The sequence below is a fragment of the Chiloscyllium plagiosum genome, chromosome 10, assembly GCF_004010195.1.
Source record: "Chiloscyllium plagiosum isolate BGI_BamShark_2017 chromosome 10, ASM401019v2, whole genome shotgun sequence".
NCBI lineage: Eukaryota > Metazoa > Chordata > Chondrichthyes > Orectolobiformes > Hemiscylliidae > Chiloscyllium > Chiloscyllium plagiosum.
In genome coordinates, this window is record NC_057719.1 from 44,062,475 (window position 1) to 44,086,814 (window position 24,340).

A 24,340-nucleotide genomic window follows, 5' to 3' on the forward strand; every position below is an offset into this window, starting at 1 on the left:
TCTCCGCCCCCCACCCCAGTCTGACCTATCACCCTCACCTTGACCTCTTTCCACCTATCACATTTCCAACGCCCCTCCCCCAAGTCCCTCCTCCCTACCTTTTATCTTAGCCTGCTGGACAAACTTTCCTCATTCCTGAAGAAGGGCTTATGCCCGAAACGTCGATTCTCCTGTTCCCTGGATGCTGCCTGATGTGCTGCGCTTTTCCAGCAACACATTTTCAGTTCTGATCTCCAGCATCTGCAGTCCTCACTTTCTCCTCTGGATAAATCTTGCCAATTGTGGCCTTAATAAATGATTCACATTTCTTTAACAGATTACTGAATTAATCCTGTCCGTTTAATGGTTTTCATTAGATGATCCCTACTGCCTGCAGTTGAAATAAATGCTTCCTGCCTTTACCACAATTTGGTAGTGAACCTCTTTTTTTCTACAGCTTCAACAATCTTCCAGCTTGTTTCTTCCATTAGACCTTACCTACTTCAACTTCTGAAATACCCCATTATTGCTTAAGTTTTGGATTCATGGCATTCCTGCTCTGCGACCTCATTTTAAATTAGTTTTGTAGCCCTTGATTTCTGATACTGTAGCCATGCCTTATGGTGCCTACTTATTATGTTAGAGATGTTCCTCATCAACTGAGTACTTTTGTTACTTTGCACTGACCCAACCTGTGCCATTTTTTATAACTTTCCCTTATCTACCAGGGATTTTACCTTGACTCAACAGAACTTCTGATGTCCATTCATTGTCCAACTAAGTCCAACTCAAGATCACTCCTACAGATAACCATTGTTTGCTCTAATCTGTAACTACTTTGGAGCAATTAAAACGCCAATTTCAAGGAAATCCTAAATCTCTTGCAGCAGCATGTCCATTAGCGCAGATTCTCCCTTGTTCAATCTTGCCACGAGCTTCTCTTCAGTCAGATTGTGAATGTTCAGTCCTTTCAGACAATCTGCATGAGTAATGTCCTTAAAGCTAAGTCTGAAGAAACCTTCAGACCTCCACTACTGCCAGTGTTGCATGAGATAGCTAAATGGGATCTAAATTGCTTTCCACCACATTGAATGGGCAATCCATGTCACTGCTCATTGTGTTGGACAAGCTCTCCACATTTGTGGGCGGCACGGTGGCACAGTGGTTAGCACTGCTGCCTCACAGCGCCAGAGACCCAGGTTCAATTCCCGCCTCAGGCGACTGACTGTGTGGAGTTTGCATGTTCTCCCTGTGTCTGCGTGGGTTTCCTCCGGGTGATCCGGTTTCCTCCCACAAGTCATAAAGATGTGCAGGTCAGGTGAATCGGCCATGCTAAATTGCCCGTAGTTTTATGTAAGGGGTAAATGTAGGGATATGGGTGGGTTGCGCTTTGGCGGGGCGGTGTGGACTTGTTGGGCCGAAGGGCCTGTTTCCACACTGTAATGTAATCTAATCTAATTACTGCTCCCTATAAGATAGATTTGCTGCTACTATCCTCTTTCAGATCAGGAATCTTCAGGGCCTGCTTATTCTTGTATTGTACAGGGAAATCACTTGGTCGTTTAACAAGAAGAGGTTGTTGTTTCACATAAGATGTGATTTATTGCATGATAATAACTATATCCAAGTTATACTGATGCACAGGTAGTTCTCCTATAACACCATAATAAAAAAATCACTTAATAGAAATAATGAGGCCTATGGGAAAGGTGGGGTTTGGGGCAGACCAGCAACAAATATCACTCACAATCACTCAAAAATCACCTAAAACTCCACCACAAAATATAGCATAGCCTGAATGGAGGTATAAATCATATTTATCAACAAAAGTTTCAGTTATGAAAATAGGTTGGATAGACTGGGACTTTTTTCATTGGAGCGTAGGATGTCGCGTGATTGTGAACAGAGGTAAGCGTTCTCAAAAATACCATTCCTTAATTAACTCTGCGACATTATAAGCAAATCGCGCTGCTGGAATGTCCTTCTTACTAACATCTGGAGGCTAGTGCCAAAATTGGGAGAGCTGTCTCACAGACTAGTCAAGCAACAGACTGACATAGTCATAATCACAGAATTATACTTTACTGACAATGTCCCAGACACCACCGTCACTATCCCTGGATCTATCCTGTTCCACTGGCAGGACAGTTCCAGCAGAGGTGGCATCACAGTGGTATACAGTCTGAAAGGAGTTGCTCTGGGAGTTCTCAACATTGATTCCGGATCTCATGAAGTTAAACATGGGAAAGCAAAGCTCTTGTTGTTTACCACATTCTGTCCTTCCTTGGCTGAAGGATCTGTACTCCTCCATGTTGAGCACCACTCAGAGCACCACTGCGCAAAATGTACTCTGCATGGGGGATTTCAATGTCCATCACCAAGAGTGGCAAGCAGCAGCACTACTGATCAAGCTAATCGAGCCCTAAAGGACATAACTGCTAGACTGAGTCCGCAGCTGGTTGTGAGGAAACCAACAAGAGGGAAAAACATATGTCAGCTCTTCCTTATCAATCTGTTGGCTGCAGATGCGTCTGTCCATGACAGTATTAGTAACAGTGACCATCACACAGTCGTTGTGGAGACAGAGTCCCATCTTCATATTAGGAATACCCTCCATCATGTTGTCTGATAATATATGCCAGACTTTGAACAGATCCAGCACAGTTGCCTCACAGGGACCCGGGTTCAATTCCCACCTCGGGTGACTGAATGTGTGGAGTTTGCATATTCTCCCCATGTCTGTGTGGGTTTCCTCCGGGTGCTCCAGTTTCCTCCCACAGTCCAAAGATGTGCAGGTCAGGTTAAATGGCCATGCTAAATTGCCCATAGTGTTAGGTGCATTAGTCAGAGGGAAATGGGTCTGGGTGGGTTACTCTTCTGAGGGTTTGTGTGGACCTGTGAGCCAAAATGGTCTGTTTCTATACTGTAGGGAACCTAGTCTAACCAGATCCAGCAACTGAAGATGGGAATCCATGAGGAGCTGTGGGCCATCAACAGCAGTAGAACTCCAGCACAATCTGCAAACTCATGGCCCACATATCCCCACTTAACCATTACCATCAAGCCAGGGGATCAAACCTGGTTCATTGGACAGTGCAGGAGGGCATGCCAGGAGCAGCACTGGCATACCTAAAAATGATGTGTCAATCTGGTGAAGCCACCAAACTGGGCTATTTGCATGCCAAAAGTAGGAAGTGATTAAGTGATAGATAGAGCTAAGTGAGTGCACAACCAATGGATCAGAACTAAGCTGTGCAGTCCTGCCATATCCAGTCATGAATGGTGGCGGACAATCAAACTACTCACTGCAGAAGAAGGCTCCACAAATATTCCCATCCCCAATGACTGATCAGTCCAAAAGATAAGGCTGAAACATTTGCAGCAATCTTCAGCCTGAAGTGCGACTGGATCATCCATCTCAGCTTCCTCCAGTGGTCCCTAGCATCACGGATACCAGCTTTCTGCCAATTCAGTTCAATCCATGTGATACGAAGAAATGGTTGGGGACACTAGATACCACAAAAGCTATGGGCCCTGACACAACGTCTGGCAATAATATTAAGACTGCTCCAGATTTTGCCACTCCTTTAGCCAAGCTGTTCCAGTACAGTTACAACACTGGCATTCACCTCACAATGTGGAAAACTGCCCATTTAGGTACTGTACACAAAAAGCAGGACAATTCCAACTGAGCCAATCACAGTCCCAATCGGTTTACTCTTCATTGACCATAAAGTAATGGAAGATATCACCAACAGTGCTATTAAGCAGCACCTGCTCAGTGACTCCCAGTTTGGTTTCTGCCAGGGCCACTCAGATCCTGAACTCATTGCAGCCTTGGTTCAAACATGGACAAAAGAACTGAATTCCAGAGGTGAGGTGTGAGTGACTGACCTTGACATCAAGATTGCATTCAACCGAGTGTGGCAATAAGAAGCCATAACAAAACTGGAATCAGTTCGTATCAAGGGGCAAACTCTTCACTTGTTGGAGTCATTACTGGCATTTAGGAACATGGTTGTGGTTGTTGGAGGTCAGTCATCTCAGCTCCAGGACATGTCTACAGGAGTTCCTCAGGACATTGTCCTAGGCCCAATCATTTCCAGCTGCTGGATCAATGACCCTTCCCATTATCATAAGGTCAGAAATTGGAAGGTTTGCCGATGATTAAACTATGTTCAGCACCATTCATAACTCCTCAAATATTGAAGCAGTCCATGTTTAAATGCAACAAGAAAATATTCAGGCTTGGCTGACAAGTGGCAAGTAACATTTGCACCTCACAAATGCCAGGTAGTTACCATATCTAGTAAGTGACGATCTAACCATCATTCCTTGACAATCAATGGTGTTACCATCACTGAATCCCTATTATCAATATCCTTAGGGTGATCATTGACCAGAAATTCAACTCGACTCACCACATAAACACAGTGGCTACAAGAGCACGTCAGAGGCTAGAAACACAGCAGCATGTAATTCACCTCCTGACTCCCCACAATTGCCTGTCCACCATCTACAGCCAGTAATGTGATGGAATACTTCCCAGTTGCCTGGATGACTGCAGCTCCAACAACACTCAAGAAGCTTGACATCATCCAGGCCAAAGCCTCCAGCTTGATTGGCACTACATCCATAAACAACCGCTTCCTCTACTACTGATGCTCAGTAGCAGCAGTGTGTACTATCTACAGGATGCACTGACCTCCTGATTTGAAAATATTTCACTGTTCCTTCACTGTTGCTGGGTCAGAATCCTCAAATTCCCTCCCTGAGTGTATTGTAGCTCAACGATGTAGATTGCAGCGGTTCAAGAAGGCAGCTCACCACCATGGGCAACTAGGGACAGCCAACGAATGCTGGTCAGCCAGTTACATCCACATTCCATGAGTGATTAAAAAACAAATGATGCCACAGAGTACAAAGGACCTGTTTAATATGACTGAACATCTCTTGAAAGTGTACTTGGTTCTGAGTTTCTGTTGTGAGCTGTACAGAAACAACCTGTCATTAACCAATGGATCTACTAGCTACAGCAGGAATTTAATATGGTAGTTAACAACTCTGGATACGGGAATGTCTTTTCATTTTTAATCAGGTGCTTCTCAACAGCTGCTGTACCAAGCCTCAGGGTTTCTTGACCCAGTATTATACCGGGAATGTACTTTCCATGTTATGGAAGTTCTCCTTTTAAAGTTGGTTTTGTACTAGCCCCCTTGAGGTGCTTGACATTCTTGTCCAGTGCCACAAATCAGGTTTACCCTTCACACTATTTCAAATAATCCAGATTCTCATGTCATGGATTTCAGCTAACAGGGTGTTCATTATCAGAATGACTTCCTCTTTAGCATACATGGTGACAGGTTAAAGGCCAGAGCTCTCCTTCCTTCAAGCTCCTTTTCCTTTTTGCCATAAACTCACTTCATAGCTTGTTCATGGAGACTGTATGTTGGATAGAGCAATTCTTCAATTACTGGATGGGTACATGAATAGGAAAGGTTTAGAGGGATATAGGCAAAGTGCTGGCAAATGGGACTAGATTAATTTAGGATATCTGGTCGGCATGGATGATTTGGACCGAAGGGTCAGTTTCTGTGCTGCACAACTCTAATGACTTTGTAACGTGTCTCGGAATTCTGAACAACAAACAATGACTATTTGGAAATACTGTATTTCACAACGGACCTATGTTATAATTCTGCATTTATTGAAGATGAACCAAAGTGTCTTGCTCCTTTTTCACACAATTCTAGGGGACTGTACTCAAGCTGAAATTAGCATTAACCTAGATTTCAATGACTGAAATTAATTCGTAACCAGTCAATACTCTTGAGCCATACAAACTTATAATATGATACTTTGGGACACTGACCATCATTTCCCATTATTCAAGATGTTGCTAGAGAGTATTAGCTACCTGGTTAATTATCCCAGCAACACAAATCAACAAAAGGAGTACTGCAATATTTTCAGAATGGTCCCCAAGGCTACAGGGCCAGTTATGGATGAACACAGTAAATAAAAATCTTTAACCTCTCCCTTTCTGCTTCTAGTGACAATGCAAAATTTATTCCCCTTTGGCAGTGAATATTTATATCATGATTCCAAATCCCTTTTTAAATTTAAAATACTTTCATTTGATGTTCCACTCAATTCCTCTGTTCTGGTGACTGTAAGTGTGTAGGAAACAAAAAACACATTCTATATGATACATTATCCACATTGCCAATCAAGTTTCCATATCCTTAAAAATTCTTTATAATATGTTAATTAGGCATCTATTAATAAAGTGGATTCTGGATAAACCTGTGATCAAAGAATTTGCTCCAAGCTGCAATTTTCACTCTCTCCTTTCACCTGCATACCCAGACACAACTAATTGAGCAAGATATTTTAGAAGGATTCAGCTTTATCTGTGGTGAAACACCCTCCCTTGGGGCTATTGTTATGGTCTGAAGCAGGATCAAGCCGCACGATTGAAGTACTCCATTGATTGCCCTAGATATGGTTCAGAAAGGAACCACAATACTGACCTCTTCACATCAAAATATTGCATTTTGAGCAGTTGAGAAATGTATTTTTATAGTCTTGAAAGAAAGTGAAAGAGGTGTAACTTTACAGAGACATGAAGTGTACAAATGGTAAAATGCAAGTGTAATATATTTATGACAGCATACCAGAGGGTACAGATTCAAACTAGCTAGAGACAAATGTAAGAAAAAATGAAGCAGACCTTCTCTTACTGAAAGAGCGATCGACACATGGAACAGATTTCTGTGTAGATTAACAAGAGCAAAACTATGGAATCATTTAACGTGAGAGTGAAAGATTTATAAGGGATTTAAGGGGGCAACATTTTCACGCAGAGGATGGTGCGGGATTGGAATGAACTGCCAGAGGAGGTGGTGGTACAATTCCAGCATTTAAAAAGCATCTGGATAGGAAGGGTTTAGAGGGATATGGGCCAGGTACTGGCAAGTGGGACTAGATTAGGTAAGGATATCTGATCGACATAGACAAGTTGGACTGAAGAGTCTGTTTCCGTGCTGTACATCTCTATGACTCCATTTATAAAATAGTTAGGTTTGAGTCAAGGGGATCTAAAAGATCTTTCTGGATGACACAAGATTGTCAAATGTCTTTTTCTTCTCTCTATGAAAATTGTGATCTAAAAGAATACTATTTAAGTTCATTCGTTATAAATTCAGATATTAACTGCCTGGCGACCTCAAAAACAAAATAAAAATTTTGGTTTTATTTATGTGAATCTTACTTTCGATCATTTGGCTTTGAATTCAGGAGAACTAGACAATTCAATGTTTGTTTTTAGAACTAAGATAGCTAGGCAGGAAAGGATGGAACGCAGTATGTGCATAACCAGTTGTATGTTGAGAAAATTTTATTTATAGAGGCACACATTGCATATCAAACCCCACCTCCCACCACCAAATCCTGTGTACTCCTTTGAAGCAAATTAATCAAATCAAATAAAATTTTAAAAAGTTATAGGTGACAGTCGCTTAAAGGTATAGGTAATAAAAAAATCACATGAAATATAAAAGTTGAATTAAAATATTGCTGTCTGGAGAGATAATGTAATTCAGCATCTGAGTCCAGACAGCATGGATCCTCTCCAGGGTTACCCAAGCATGGGCAGAACGGTAGAAGTAAAGCAGACAGTTGAGTTTAACAAGACCTCAAAGGCCTGCTCCCACGGAGATATCCACGGCCATCTTTATCCAGGAGGTAATCCAGCGTTTTGCGTGTCCCTACATTCCCCCTCCCCCCATAGTTGCACGAGGTGACCAAAGCTTAAAAGGATGGGGCTGAACTGCTGCAAAAAATTAAGTAGCAGCCCCCTCAAAAAATAGAAGAGGTGTAAATGTGCACAACCTGTGTACACATGAAATACAAACCCTTCAGGCCTCAAAATAACACAGGTGGTGCTCTTTATCATCCATTGCACCATACTGCTGTGTTGAGTGCTACCCACTTATGGTGTAAGTGGGAGTGGGGTGGGGTTCTATCTCGTACGGACAGCAGTTTGACCATGGACATGTCCAGACAGCTGATGAGGATGAGGAAGTAGAGGGTATGCAGTAGCAGCTCATACAGCAATCCCCACACAACCAATGAATTGGCACAGAGGGAATTTCCTCAAAAATACTCAGGTCTGGTAAATGGGTTTGCAAGGGAGAGTTTGAGGCCCCAGCCAATGCACAGTTTGGTCCAAATGAGAATCTTTTCAGCATGGAATCTGCTCCAATATACACGTTGAAAAACCAAATTTAAATTAAACCAAATTAAATGTTTACAATCCCTTAAGGGAATATTGTAAAAGCAAAATTAATTTAATTTAAAATTGTCATTCTGGGTGGAGGTAATGCACACATGCCCTCTCGCAGTCCATCAGCTGTGAAAGGCCTTAACTATGCCAGTTGACACCATGAGCTACCTCTCCAAAGACACCTGGGTGTGGATCTGCTGCTATATATGTATATAACGGCACACATATGAATTTCCAATTAATACTCACTATCTGAATAGAGATAACACTAAATTTATAGATAATTGACATCTCGTATCTCATGAGAAGTCAAAATAATTTAACCAGCATCTACAGATTATGACAAACATCAGACACAGATGGAACTGAAATCCAGACCTTTTGGCTCAGAGGAAACATTGCTATTTCCATATGTGTACCTGAGAAGTCAAATTTCCAGAGCAAAGTTTTGGCAACTTACATTCACTTTCATGTACAGTTAATCTAAATAAGTGGAATTCTTATTTTTCTCTGATTAAATTGTTTGTAATATCTTAAAACTTTCAACTCCATCCCACAATTCAAAATCAGTGATGACTTCGAATACACTTATAAGTGTGTAGTTTCATGTTTTAAGTTTCCTGGCAAAAGTACAAGTGTGAAAGATAAAGATTCCTGAGCATGGTTCCAAGGGTTAATCTAAAGTAGCCTGGTTATCTTAGAGATGAGAAAAAAGCGGATTTGGGTAACAAGGGCTGATCAATTGGATTTTAATGGAATCAGGGAGATTCTGCAGTCCTTCAGACATGGCATCAAAGGCCCAATTCTGGGATTCCCAGAACTGCAATTTTCATCAGTGAGGGATAAGGGAGAAGGCTGGGTCAGTCTGTGACCTCACTTCCTGCTCTTCCAATGTGTCCAGCTCCATTTGCAGAGAGAGACATTTCCTCGTGTATTATAATCAGAAGCCTTTTGAATGATATATTTGGAAGGACTTACCCATGCCCCACTGCCAACCTAGTCACTTCTACCCATCTTCAGTAGCCTTCTGATACTCTCCATGTTACCTGTGGCGCGTCCATGACCATTTACCCTGTGTACTCTCTACACAGAGGCAATGAACCCAATAGTAACAAAGGCATGAACTGGAAAACCTTATAAGAACATCAGTCATGTATAATTTTCTAGGAAAACTAAACTGCTTTAACTTTAGCCCTCTAAAATGTTAAAAATCGACTAACCTTTGAAGTAATAATAGCAGAAAATACTTGATAGCCATTTATCTGGTGTAAATAGGCTGAACAATTAACAAAATAGAGCTGAGAGAAAGAGCTATCAATCAAGCACAGCTTCCCCTTTGTCACAGATTCATAGAGTATTACAACACAGAAACATGCTCTTCAGCCCAGCATGCCTTTGCTGACCAACAAACACCAAACTACTCTAATCCCATTTACCTGCACTTAGTTCATTGCCTACAATGTGTTGGCATTTTAAGTATTCATCCAGATGCTTCTCAAATGTTGTGAGAGTATCTTCCTGCACCACTCTCCCAATTATTTCAACAGATTAATTGATGTCTTGGCTCTCAACCATGAATATATAATGTGGCATGGTGTCACACTCGGCAGCTCCTGTGGCTGTGTCCAAACTGTTTCAGAGGGTGGAGGCCAGACTCCTGCTAGCTCCTGACCCCAAAATTAAATCTCCACCTTTGCAAGCGCAGAAGAATAAACTGGTCCTTTTCTGAGTGGCAGCCAGTGAATAGCGGGACACCACAGTGCTTGGATTGATACATTATACATATATTAATGATTTACGTGAGGAAACTAAGTATAATGTCTCCGAGTTTGCAGATGACAAAACCAGGTAGGGGATGAACCATGAGGGGCATGTAGCAATGCTTCCCTTTGAAATAAAGGCTAACATTGCATTTGCTTTCCCAATTACCCATTAAACTCAGATGCTAGCTTTTTGTGATTCATGGACAAAAACTCCCAAATCCCTCTGTTCTGTAGTTTTCTGCAGTCTTCATTTAAATATTATTCAGCTTATCTATTCTTCCTGGCAAAGTACAAAACTTCACATTTCCCACATTATACTCCATCTGCCAAGTTCTGCCCACTCGCTTCACCTGTTCTATAGCCCTTTGCAGATTCTTTGTGTCATCCCAACCACTGCCTTCCCACGCATGTTTGTCATCTACTAACTTGGCTGCAATATATTCACTGTCGTCATCCAGAGCATCAATATATCTGTGGGGCACACCACTAGTTAGAGGTTGCCATCCTGTAAATGCCCCTCTTATCCCAACTCTGTGTCATCTATTAGTTAGCCAATCCTCTTTCTGTGCTAATATACTACCTCCAACACCATAGGCTTTTATCTTATTAAATAGTCTAATGTCTGATAGCTTATCAAACATGTTCTGAAATTCCAATGATGTTACACCCACGCTTTTCCTTTATCTATCCTCCTCGAAGAATTCTAGTAAAATTTGCATACATAATTTCCCCTTTATGAAGCCATGCTGACACTGCTTAACCATCTTATGTATTTCTAAATACTCTGCGATTACATTCTTTATAATCAACTCTTAACATTTTCCCAATAGCAGACATTAAGCTGACTGGCCTACAGTTACTTGTCTTTTCATCTCCTTTCCTTTTTAAGTAAAGACATTACACCGGCAGGTTTCTAATTCTCTGTGACTTTTCCTGAATCTAAGGACTTGTGGAAGATTACTCCTAGTGTATTTATACCTCTGTGGCTACTTTGTTTAATGTCTTAGAGCATCCCATCTGATCCAGGGAACTTATCCATTTTCTTTTCCCATTAATTTCCCTATATTTATTTTTCTAGTAATAGTTATTGTAGTTAATTTTCTCTATTCCTTTTGCCCATTGAATATTTAGTAATTTTGGAATGTCATTAGAATCCTCAAACGTCTGTGTTTTCTTCACAGATCTTTAATCTTTCATGATATGTGGGCATCACACAGGCAAGGCCAGTATTAAATTGCCCAACCTTAACTGCCTTTGAACTTGCTGCTTGCTAGACTATTAAGAGGTCTGTTTCCATGCTGTGTAGCTCAATGACTCTATGACATTTAACAGTTAACTACATTGCTATATGTACGACACTTAATGGTAAGGTCCGAGGAAGTGTTGCTGAACAAAGAGACCTCGGAGTGCAGGTTCATAGCTCCTTGGAAATGCCAAGTCGCAGGTAGATAGGATAGTGAAGAAGACGTTTGATATGCTTTCCTTTATTGGTCAGAGTATTGAGAAAAGGAGTTGGGAGGTCATGCTGCGGCTGTACAGGACATTGGTTAGGCCACTGTTGGAATATTGCGTGCAATTCTGGTCTCCTTCCTATTGGAAAGATGTGAAACTTGAAAGTGTTCAGAAAAGATTTACAAGGATGTTGCCAGGGTTGGAGGATTTGAGCTATAGGGAGAGGCTGAACAGTCTGGGGCTGTTTTCCCTGGAGCGTCAGAGGCTGAGGGGTGACCTTATAGAGGTTTACAAAATTATGAGGGGCATGGTTAGGGTAAATAGGCAAAGTATTTTCCCTGGGGTGGGGAGTCCAGAACTAGAGGGCATAGGTTTAGGGTGAGAGGGGAAAGATATAAAAGAGACTAAGGGGCAACATTTTCACACAGAGGGTGGTACGGATATGGAATGAGCCGCCAGAGGAAGTGGTGGAGGCTGGTACAATTGCAACATTTAAGAGGCATTTGGATGGGTATATGAATAGGAAGGGTTTGGAGTGATATGGGCCGGGTGCTGGCAGGTGGGACTAGATTGGGTTGATATATCTGGTCAGAATGGACAGGTTGGACCGAAAGGTCTGTTTCCATGCTGTACATCTCTATGACTCTATGACACTCCCAAGTATGCATGGCAGATTTTCTTCCCTACAGAATATTAGTAAATGTGATTAGTTTTGTGATGATTGCTGATTGTGATGATAATATAATCACTATTAATATTTTGAAAAGATTTTAAAATTGAAATAAAATTGCATCAGATGCCAAGCACTATTTGAACACACTGGCTTTCTGGAAAACTAGAATTATATTGCCTCTTGCCTATTGTCTCTCACATGGCTTTGGTTATTATCAAGATTTAGTTTACTTACAAATACTAACCTGCTTCAGTGCAATGATTGTTCCATTCCTATGTGAATGGATGACAGTTTCAATAACTTGCAATAACAGATTGTCCTTTTATTATACTTTCAAATTTGTTGGAACAAACGAATAGAATTACAGGTTTCCGCATCAGATAACATTATTTTCTCAGTATCGATGAATGGCAGTGTTTTTTTTAGTTTATTTCCACCCCATCTGAAGGAATGCAAAGTATTTTCTAACAATATTGCATAGAATTGGAGGCCTGTGCATAGTGTAGGCTGGGTGAATGGCTATGTAATATTCAAAGGGTCTGTAGATCAAGCATGAATAATGTGAGGGACATGAATGATACATGGACATAATGGTGGCATGGGTTGTTGACATGGTGATCTGAGAGGGCATGGGTAAGATTAATGGTGGTTTTAAACAATACTGGGAGCTGAGATCCTGATTGCGAGAATGGAGGCTATCCTTTATATGGCCCCTCTCCGCACTCACACACACACATCATGGACTCAAGTGTGGTGTGGAAACTGCTCTGTGTGAAAAGACAAAAATGGCACATAGAGTCACATGTATGTCAGGTGTGCAGTTTGGGAGCTGTGAAGATGCACAGGTTGGGTTTTCCCAGTCCCAGAGGAAAATTTGGTCCCATCCCACATGTTCCATATATGAAAAATGATGTGTGGAATTTCAGAACATACATAGTTTCAACAATATGGCACACTCTGAAAAGAGAAAGAAGGCAGGAGCTGAAGAAAATTGCAATCACCAGGGAAATTGGGCTCAGGAACATAGTCCTATAAAAGTGGAGGCACAGATAGACAGGCTGGTTAAGAAGCATGCTTGCCTTCATTGCTCAGTCCATTGAATTTCGGAGTTGGGGTGTCATTTTTTGTGGTTGTACTGCTCTGTAGAGTTCTGGTTACCCTGCTATAGGAAGGACATTATTAAATTGGAGAGGGCTCAGAAAGATTCACAAGGCTGTTGCTGGGATTGAAGGGTTTGAGTTATAAGGAGAGACTGGATATACTTGGACCTTTCTTTACTGGAGTGTAGGAGGTTGAGGGGTGACTTATAAAGGTTTATAAAATCATGAGGGGCATAGATAAGGTGAATAGTAATGATCTTTTCCCTAGAGCAGGGGAATTCAAACTAGAGGGCATATTTTTAAGGTGACAGGAGAAAGATTTGAAAGGGAGTACAGTTACAGCATTTAAAAAGACATTTGGACAGGTACATGAATAGGGAAGGTTTACAGGGGCATGGATCAAATGCATGCAAGTAGGACTAATTTAGTTTGGGAAACTTGGTCAGCATAACAAGTTGGACCGAAGGGTCTGATTATGTGCTATATAATTTTAATTTTACAAAAATCCCTTGGTTCAAGAAGATTTTATTAGATTGGAAAATAGCAATTTAACTCAACGCGAAGAACATTACTGTGCAGGAACAGACCCTTCGGCCCTCCAAGCCTGTGTCGATCCATATCCTCTAAATCTGCCATCTATTTTCTAAGGATCTGTATCTCTTTGCTCCCTGCCCATTCATGTATCTGTCTAGCTACATCTTAAATAACGCTATCATCCCCATTCTTGCCACCTCCGCTGGCAACGCATTCCTGGCACCCACCACTTTCCACGTATATCTCCCCTAAACTTTTCCCCTCTCACATTTAACTCATGACACCTATTAGTTGAGTCCTCCACTCTGGGAAAAAGTTTCTTGCTGTCCACCCTGTCTACACCTCCTATGATTTTGTAGGCCTCATTCAGGTCCCCTCTCAACCACCTTCTTTGCAATGAAAATAATCCTAATCTACTCAACCTCTCCTCATAGCTAGCACCCCCCATATCAGGCAACATCCTGGTGAACCTCTTCTGCACCCTCTCCAAAACATCCACATCCTTTTGGTAATGTGGTTACCAGAACTGTACGCAGTATTCCAAATGTCCTACTTTTTAACTTGGTTCCTAACTCCCTAAATTGTTCATGTAGGACCCCATCCTGTTTTTTACCTATACCATTGGGCTGATATGCACCACGACAACTGGCTGTTCACCCTCCCCCTTGAGAATTTTCTGCAGTTATCCAAGACACACCTGACCCGTGCACCTGAGAGGCAACATACCGTTCAGGAGTTTCATTTTCAACCACAGAAACATCTATCTACTCCCCCTGCAATGTAATCCCCTATGACTATAGCCCTTCCACTTTTTTTCCTGCCCTTCTGTACAGCAGAGCCAGCCATGGTGCCATGAACCTGGCTACTGGTGCCTTCCCCTGGTGAGCCATCTCCCCCAACAGTATGCTGTATTCAAAAAGTGAGGGAGGAAGATGCTAGAAAGCAGTATTAAAAACATTATTCAGGGCATTTAAGAAAAGTTCAAGGTAATTATGGATGGAAAATAGTAAATGATTAATCAATAAATGTTGGTCTTGGCACCAATATATATTGCAGTTCATGTTTAAAAGAGATTGGTGAAATAATTTTGTGACATTGTTATTCAACAATTACATTACTTATTGGTTATTGCCATTTTTGAAAAATTATTTTCTACTGCAGAAAGTACATCTGTATTCTGATGGAGTGACCAAAAAGGAATAATTTCAAACAAGGGAGGAAAATATTCTTAAATATAAATTGTGTTTGCAGTGCTGAGCTATGTAAACAGCACTGGCACAATGATGAGCCATTTAAAGTTTAAATATCCTTTTGTTTTTTGAAATACAAAAGGCAAAAATGATATGGAACTGGCAGCATTTGTTTCTGTTAGCTCAAGAGAATGCAACATTCAATGTACTGAAAAATTAATGGAGCTGATAAGCCTTATGATCACTATGAACATATGAACCATAAGTGTCACTGAGGGCACAGGTTTTCATGCATTGATGAGTTTTGTAGAATTAGAACATGGTGCACATATGAGCTAGATAATAATGTCACATCTTGAGGCACACTATGAGTACTATATGAAGTCTTTGTGTAGAAACCAGAATATAAAATTTCAGTAGCTTTCACTACTAACAGCTGGACAGTATTAACAACAGAAAGCTTCATGACTGTAATTTGCCATTATACTGAGATTTGGAGGTTTTGACCTGTAGTTTTAGAAACCAAAAGTATAATACAATGACAGAGCAGAAAACCTGGCTGAAAAGTGAAATAACAGAAAGACAGGGCCTTGCAGGCTCTGTCTTGGTTTATGTACATGATAATGCAAGCAATATTATCCTTGCTAATCACCACAATATGTTACATGAGAATTTGGCAATTATTTTTCCTCATACTTCACAGATAACCATAAACAATGACTTTTCTTCAGGTAGGGTGGAGTGTACTATTCAGGCTGCAGACAGACGAATTACACAATACCATCACAGCACCATGGCAATAAAAACACTTAAAACGAAACAAATAATTCCAGGTTGAATGACACCAGCTGATACGGTCTTGTAAAACACTTTGGAATTTGTTATATGACATGTTCACAATGAGCAAGGGTGGGCCGTAATAGCTGCACTTTCATTTAGCTCAACAATAAGACAACCTTAAGCCCAAATATTTCAACTTCAAGATGAGTAGTAACAACTAACTGAGGACATCTTACTATTGCTTTCCACTTTAAACAGATGGATCTGCTGAGGGCAGATTTAATTTCAAATATTTATTCAATTGCAACTGTTCTCCAAACACACCTCTGCATTGCAACTCCTGATGGAAATGGACAAATCACTAATTTCAAGGCTGCTGTTTAAAAGTCTCTGAAACCTCACATGAAATCAAACGTTCCTGCCATAATTGCCATACCCCTGTTTACTACCTCTTTATTAAACCCATCCGTAAACACATGATTTATTTCACCTACTGTCCAGATCACTGCAAAATCAAAGCTTCTGCAATTTACATTGATGGTTACAGTTGACCAGAAACTCAACTGTGCTAGTTATATAAGTACTGTGACTACCACAGCAGGCCAGAGTCTAAGACCTTGCAATAAAGTGACTCACCTTTTGACTCCCAAAGTCTGTGCTCCATCCACAAGTCAGGAATGTGATGGAGTACTCCCCAGTTGCCTGGATAAGTGCAGCCCCAATAACACTTGAGAAGCCTGACCTTATTCAGGACAAAGTAGCCACTTGGTTGGCACCACATCCACAACATCCCTTCCTTCACAACTGATACTCAATAGCAGCAGTGTGCACTATCTACAAAACATACTACACAAGAAATTCACCGACATACCTCAGATAGCACCTTCCAAACTATGACCAGCATCGTAGAATCCCTACAGTGCGAAAATAGGCCATTCAGCCCATTAAGTCTGCAGTGACCCTCTGTACAGCACCCCACCAGACCCACACCCCCACCCAATGCATGTAAATCCACATATACCATGGCAAATCCACCTAGCCTGCACATCCCTGGACGTTACAGGGCAATTTACCATGACCAATCTACCTCACCTGCACATCTTTGACTGTGGGAGGAAACCGGAGCACATGGTGGGACCCTATGCAAACATGGGGAGAACGTACAAACTACCGACTACAATCATCTAAGGCTGGAATCGAACCTGGGTCCTTCATGCTGTGAGGCAGCAGTGCTAAACACTGAGCCATTGTGCTACCCCTACCATATCATCAAGAAGGGAAATGGCAACAGATACATAGGAATATCACCACTTGCAAATTCCCCTTCAAACCACTTGTCATCCTGACTTGGAAATACATCAGCGTTCCTACAGTGTTGCTGGATTAAAATCTTTGAATTCCCTCCCTAATGGACTGTAGCAGTAGAAGAAGGCAGCTCATCAGCACCTACTCAAAGGAATAGGAAATAAATGCTGGCCCAGCCACTGGCACCCACATTCCATGAATGAATACAAAAAAATGTGCAAAGTTAGAAAAAATGCCACAGAACAGTAATTTTTTTTTGCAAAGGCATTAATAACAATGTTTGAAGATTTTAAATAAGACCCTGTTGCAATTGTTTTGATAGAACTATCCATTGCTTTTTATCATTTTTGGTGAGTATAACAAAAATTAGAGAGCTTAAAGAAATATATCAATAATTTATTTTTAGTAATCACACTAATGATATTTAAACAGTTAACCAATATAGTAGTACCGGCTTAAATGCATACCTTTTAAACAATACTTACATCCTATATATAATCAGGCAGAAGCTTTATGAAAGGCAAATCATGTTGATACAATTCTTTGGAGTTCTTTTGAAGCAGAATGCATTGTGGATAAAGGGGAACCTGTGAATGTACTTTGCTTAGAGAGGTAGAAGGCATTTGATAGAGTTGTGGTATAGGAGTAGCATGTGGGAAAGAATAGAAAACAGGCTTGTTAACAGCAAGTGGAGAATAGGGAATAAATGGGGCTTCTTCTGGTTGGCAAGGTACAATGAATGGTGTGCCAAAGGGATTAGGATTAGATCTGGCATCAGCTTTTTATAAATAAATAAATTTGATGAAGGGACTGAAAGTACAGTTACTAAATTTTCTGATGACACAAAGATAGTTAGGAAAATAACTTATGAAGAGTATATAAGAAGGTTGAATGGGTGTCTTGTAGATGATTTCCTCCTCAACCTGTTGTGAGATGATATTATATACCTTTGGAATAGGTGGACTTGAACCCAAATCTCCTGGCACAGAGATAGTGACTCTACTACTCTGCAAATTGCATCCTAATGCAAATAGAATGTAACGTGGGAAACTGAATCTGTCCATTTTGGCATCAAGAATAAAAAGGAAGTATATTATCTAAATGGTAAAAGATTGCAGAGTTCTGAGATGCAGATAGGTAGAATATAGAACATTACAGCGCAGTACAAGCCCTTTGGCTGTGCCACCCTGTGGAACCAATCTGATGCCCATCTAACCTACACTATTCCATTCTCATCCATATGCCTATCCAATGACCATTTAAATGCCTGTAAAGTTGGCGAGTCTACAACAGTTGCAGGCAGTGCATTCCACACCCCTTCTACTCTCTGAGTAAAGAAACTACCTCAGGCATCTGACCTATATCTATCACCCCTCAATTTGAAGCTATGCTCCCTCATGCTAGCCATCACCATACAACGAAAAAGGCTCTCATTGTCCACTCAATCTAACCCTTTGGTTATTTTATATGTCTCAATTAAGTCACTTCTCAACCTTCTCTTTAATGAAAACAGCCTCAAATCTTTCAATCTTTTCTTGTACGACCTTCTCTCCATACCAGGCAACATCCTAGTAAATCTCCTCTGATCCCTCACTCCCATGCCTCCGTAGTTTGTGCAGTCATCTACAGTGGGGACCTTATCAAATGTCTTACTGAAATCCATATACACCACATCAATGGCTTTACCCTCATCCACCTGTTTGGTCAACTTCTCAAATAACTCAATAAAGTTTGTGAGGCACAACCTACCCTTCACAAAACTGTTTTGACTATCCTCAATCAACTTATTCCTTTCTAGATGATTATAAATCCTATCTCTTGCAACCTTTTCCAACACTTTATCCACAACTGAAGTAAGGCTCACTGGTCGATAATTACCAGGGTTGTCTCTACTCCCCTTCTTGAACAAGGGAACAACACTTGCTATAATCCAGTCTTCTGATACTATTCCTGTAGACAATGACAACATAAAGATCAAAGCCAAAGGTTTGACAATCTCCTCCCTGCCTTTCCAGAGAATCTGAGGTTAAATCCCATCTGACCCAAAGGATTTATCTATTTTCATGCTTTCCAAAAGTTCTAACACCTCCTCCTTGTGAACCTCAATCCTACCTTGTCTAGTATGTTGTTTATCAGTATGTTCCTTGACAACATTGTCTTTTTCCAATATGAATACTGACGAAAAATATTCATTTAGCGCTTTCCCTATCTCCTCTGGCTCCATGCACAACTTGCCATGGCTGTTCTTGATAAGCCCTAATCTTACTGTAGTCATTCTTTTATGCCTTATTTACCTATAGATCTGATATTCCTGCATGAACTGCAAAAATTAGAATGCTGGTACATTAAACAATGAAACAATATTATTGTATATTGTGAGGGGAATTGAAGATTATTCTTCAGTTACACAGGGCATTGATGAGACAGATTCTTGATAATTTTCAGCCCTTTTTTTATCAGGGTGGACAGAAATGTGGAATAATCCAATCAGCCATGATCTTACTGAAAGGTGGAGGAGGCTTGAGGGGCCAAGTAGCTTACTCCTGCTCCTAATTTGTATGCTCACATGTGAATATTGCCTGTGTAGTATTATTCAGTGGATTAATTGCATTTAGTTTAACCAACACATTAGCTACAACGAAGTCAATTATCCATTTGTCATTTGTAATGTTTCAATATACATGAAAGGCCAAAAAAAGCTAGAACTTCTTAAAACGAATGGAACTGAAAGCAGAAAGGTCACCAAGCCCTGTGATTGAATATGAATTAAAGAAGGAAGTCAAGAAGGAGATAATGAAGCCATGCGACATAATCTTCCAGAAGCTTTGAAAACAAGAATTTTGCCAAAGTACTGGAGACCAGAAAGGATTATATTCATGATAAAGAAAAGGAAAAGGAATTAGCCAAATAATAGAGGCCAACAAATTTTACTTTAGTTCTGGGTAAATGTCCAGAGTCTATAAAATATGCTAATCAGGGACAAGGATCATGATTTTGAAAGGGTACTTTTAATTACTTGAATTGAATATCTTGAAGTAGTTAGAGTGTAAATGTTAAAAAAAATTGTTGCTATGGAGGTTGTACACATAGACTTCAAGAAAATATGATATCACATTAAAGAGCCAAAACACACTAACTCGTTGTTCTTGGAACAGATGAGGCCAAGGTGGGACATATTAGAATTAACAAAACTTGGAAAAGTAAACAAAGAAGTTGCTTGCATTGGTTGAACAATTGATAACAAAGAGATGTATTATCATAAGTAATGGGTGTTAAAATATTTTCATTCAACAGGGCATTAGAACATGGAATGCTTTACCATCAATTCTGGTCTCCTTCCTATTGGAAGGATGTTGTGAAACTTGAAAGAGTTCAGAAATGATTTACAAGGATGTTCCAGGGTTGGAGGATTTGAGCTATAGGGAAAGGTTGAATAGGCTAAGGCTTTTTTCCCTGGAGCGTCAGAGGCTGAGGGGTGACCTTATCAAGGTTTATAAAATCGTGAGGGGCATGGATAGGATAAATAGACAAAGTCTTTTCCCTGGGGTGGGGGAGTCCAGAACTAGAGGGCATAGGTTTAGGGTGAGAGGGGAAAGATATAAAAGAGACCTAGAGGGCAACTTGTTCACAGAGAGGTTGGTGCGAAATGGAATGAGCTGCCAGAGGAAGTGGTGGAGGTTGGTACAGTTGTAACTTTTAAAAGGCATCTGGATGGGTATATGAATAGGAAGGATTTGGAGGGATATAGGTCAAGTTCTGGCAGGTGGGACTAGATTGGGTTGGGATATCTGGTCAGCATGAATGAGTTGGACTGAAGGGTCTGTTTCCATGCTGTACATCTCTATGACTCTATGATCTTGGCTACTCAAGAAGGGACAATAATAATTTTTTTAAAAACTGGATAAATACTGGAAATGGATATACAAAAGCAAAAGGGTGGTCGGTTCTTCTAGTTGAAGAACTACCATTTGCACAAACCGCAAATTAAATGATTCTGTAATTCTACTTTATTTGCAAGCGTGGCAGAATTTACATTTTCAATTAGAAAAAGGATCAAAATATATAAATGCAACATGAAATCACAGCTGTCCACTCAAGCTAACACAAAAGCATCACTGCTTAGCTCATTTTTCTCTACAGTTGTCTGGCTATAGTGAAGGGATATCTTTACGATAAGGAGGTCTACTTTCAATCAGAATGTGACCATAAATTATACAAGCATTACAATCCAGGCTGAGCATTCCTTCATACAACCTAAGTGCAGGCCCTGTAACAGCCATTTCATTAAAAAAAACTGCCACAATTTTTACAATTATGCCTTCAGGGTAAAAAAACACTTGCCAAGAGAGAACATTAAAACATCTAATAGTCATACTGTGCAACTGAAAAATATATTTTGTTCATAATATCTGACATTTTGAAGGCAATGTAGTTACAAATTGCACTTAAATCATTCATATGAAAGATTACAACCCATGATTTCACTGCACATGAAAATTTGTATGCATCATACTAAGATGTATTGTATATCTCTAAAGTTACAGACTCTTTCTTCCACTTACCTAGTGTTTGATAACCATCATCTCCTGAGAAATTCCCTTCAATAGTAGTCGACAAGGTAAAAATTAATGCTTCTTTAAACTGTTCAAAATGTACCTGCAAAAAATATAGCAAAGTGTCAAATTGATAAATTAAAAGCAAAACCCAACTACAAATATTTGTAAAGTATAGATCTGAGAATGTTACAAAGTGGTGATATGCAAAACTGACACATTCAAACTCTTGCCCACTTCTCTGATATCTAAATTGACTATAAAATTGTCTTTGAAGTTAAATATTCTACAAGATTTAATTTTGGCAATAAGGATGTGTGTGTGCATTTGCTCATGCGCGCACACAGAAAGGTGAGTAAATATGGCAACATTTCTATTTTGCAAAGGTCCTCAAAACATTTGTTTTACTTTTCATCTTACCACCATGCATTTAATATCTCTACATTTCCACTACTTATTAATCTTACATTTCAAAACAACACCACAGTACCCAAAACACTTGTGAGAAAAATGAGATGTATCCAGTCAGCAGAGTTGCTTTAGAAACTTTATTGTCTTTTGTTACAGTGAAAAAAATAAATTGATCAGAATTAAATTGATGCTTTACATTATATATTCATAGTGGCTAAAATACAGACCAAACTTAGCAGGTTGGATGGCCCATAACTTAATGTTGAATGATGCCTAGCAGATATCTAGAAATTAGTAACCAGAAAGAAAGGCTCAAAGTACCATTAAATCGAGATCAAGTCTTTATAAAAGAGTATAGCATTACTGTTAAAAAGACAATACTTTGGTCTCAAATTATGCCAATGTCCTAAAGCTTGTGTAGAAGTATTTGAGGACTGGGAAATAACCCAATGATTGCAAGAATCCCTTGTACTGAAATAAATTAATCTTTATTAAAAATTTGTTCATGAGTTGAGGGTGTTGCTGTCTAGGCAAGCATTTGTTAACCATCCCTAATTGCACAGATGGCAGTTAGAAGTCAAATATATTAGAGTCATAGAGATGTACAGCATGGAAACAGCTGTACCAATTCGGCCATACCAACCAGATATCCTAACCCAATCTAGTCCCACCTGCCAGCACCTGGCCCAGATCACTCCAAACCTTCCTATTCATATACCCATCCAGATGTCTTTTAAATGTTGCAATTGTACCAGCCTCCACCACTTCCTCTGGCAGCTCATTCCATATACGTACTACCCTCTGATTGAAAAAGTTGCCTCTTAGGTTTCTTTTATATCTTTCCCCTCTCACCCTAAACCTATGACCTCTAGTTCAGGACTCCCCCATTCCGGGGAAAAGACTTTGTCTATTTATCCTATCCATGCCCCTCATGATTTTATAAACCTCGATAAGGTCACCCATCAGCCTCTGACGCTCCAGGGAAAACAGCCCTACCCTATTCAACTTCTCCCTGTAGCTCAAATCCTCCAACCCTGGAAACATTCTTGCAAATCTTTTCTGAATCCTTTCAAGTTTCACAACATCTTTCTGATAGGAAGGAGACCAGAAATGCATAAAATATTCCAAAAGTGGCCTAACCAATGTCCTGTACAGCCACAACATGAGCTCCCAACTCCTGTACTCAATACTCTGACCAATAAAGGAAAGCATACCAAATGCCTTCTTCACTATCCTTTCTAATGGCAATTCCACTTTCAAGGAGCTATGAACCTGCACACCAAGGTCTCTTTGTTCAGCAAAACTCCCCAGGACCTTACCATTAAGTGTATAAGTCCTGCTATGATTTGCTTTCCCAAAATGCAGCACTTCGCATTTATCTAAATTAAACTCCATCTGCCACTTCTCAGCCCATTGGCCCATCTGATCAAGATCTCGTTGTAATCTGTGGTAATCTTCTTCACTGTCCACTACACCTCCAATTTTGGTGTCAGCAACAAATTTATTAACTATACCTTGTATGCTCACATCTAAATCATTTATATAAATGATGAAAAGTAATGGTCACAGGCCTCCAGTCTGAAGAATAACCTTCCACCACCACCCTCTATCTTCTACTTTTGAGCGAGTTCTGTGTCCAAATGGCAGGTTCTCCCTGTATTCAGTGAAATCTAACCTTGCTCACCAGTCTCCCATGCAGCTCCACACAAAGGCTGCCTTGCTGATTTTTGAGGAGCCCTATTCTCTCCCTACTTACCCTTTTGTCCTTAATGTATTTGTAAAAACACTTTGGATTCTCCTTAATTCTATTTGCCAAAGCTATCTCATGTCCCCTTTTTGCCCTCCTGATTTCTCTCTTAAGCATACTCTTACCGCCTTTATACTCTTCTAAGGATTCACTCATTCTATCCTGTCTACACCTGACATATGCTTCCTTCTTTTTCTTAACCAAACCCTCAATTTCTTTCGTCTTCCAGCATTCCCTATATCTACCAGCCTTTCCTTTCACCCTAACAGGAATATACTTTCTCTGGATTCTCATTATCTCATTTCTGAAGGCTTCCCATTTTCCAGCCATCCCTTTACCTGCGAACATCTGCGCCCAGTCAGCTTTTTAAAGTTCTTGCCTAATACCGTCAAAATTGGCCTTTCTCCAATTTAGAACTTCAACTTTTAGATCTGGTCTGTCCTTTCCATTTTATCCTATTTTAAAACTAATAGAATTATGGCCGTTGGCCCCAAAGTACTTCCCCACTGACACCTCTGTCATCTGCTATGCCTTATTTCCCAAGAGTAGGTCACCTTCTCTATTAG

The 24,340-nt window shown here is 40.3% G+C and overlaps 1 protein-coding gene across 5 annotated transcripts in view; it reads right to left on the reverse strand.

Moving 5' to 3' along the window:
* Positions 1-24,340, reverse strand: part of nin (ninein (GSK3B interacting protein)) — a 187,398-nt gene that overhangs the window by 107,241 nt on the left and 55,817 nt on the right. For all 5 annotated transcript variants that reach the window (XM_043697621.1, XM_043697620.1, XM_043697619.1 and 2 more), the window contains exon 3: positions 21,626-21,719. In XM_043697621.1, the coding sequence (XP_043553556.1) occupies positions 21,626-21,719 (94 nt within the window). The remainder of the gene's footprint in view (positions 1-21,625; positions 21,720-24,340) is intronic.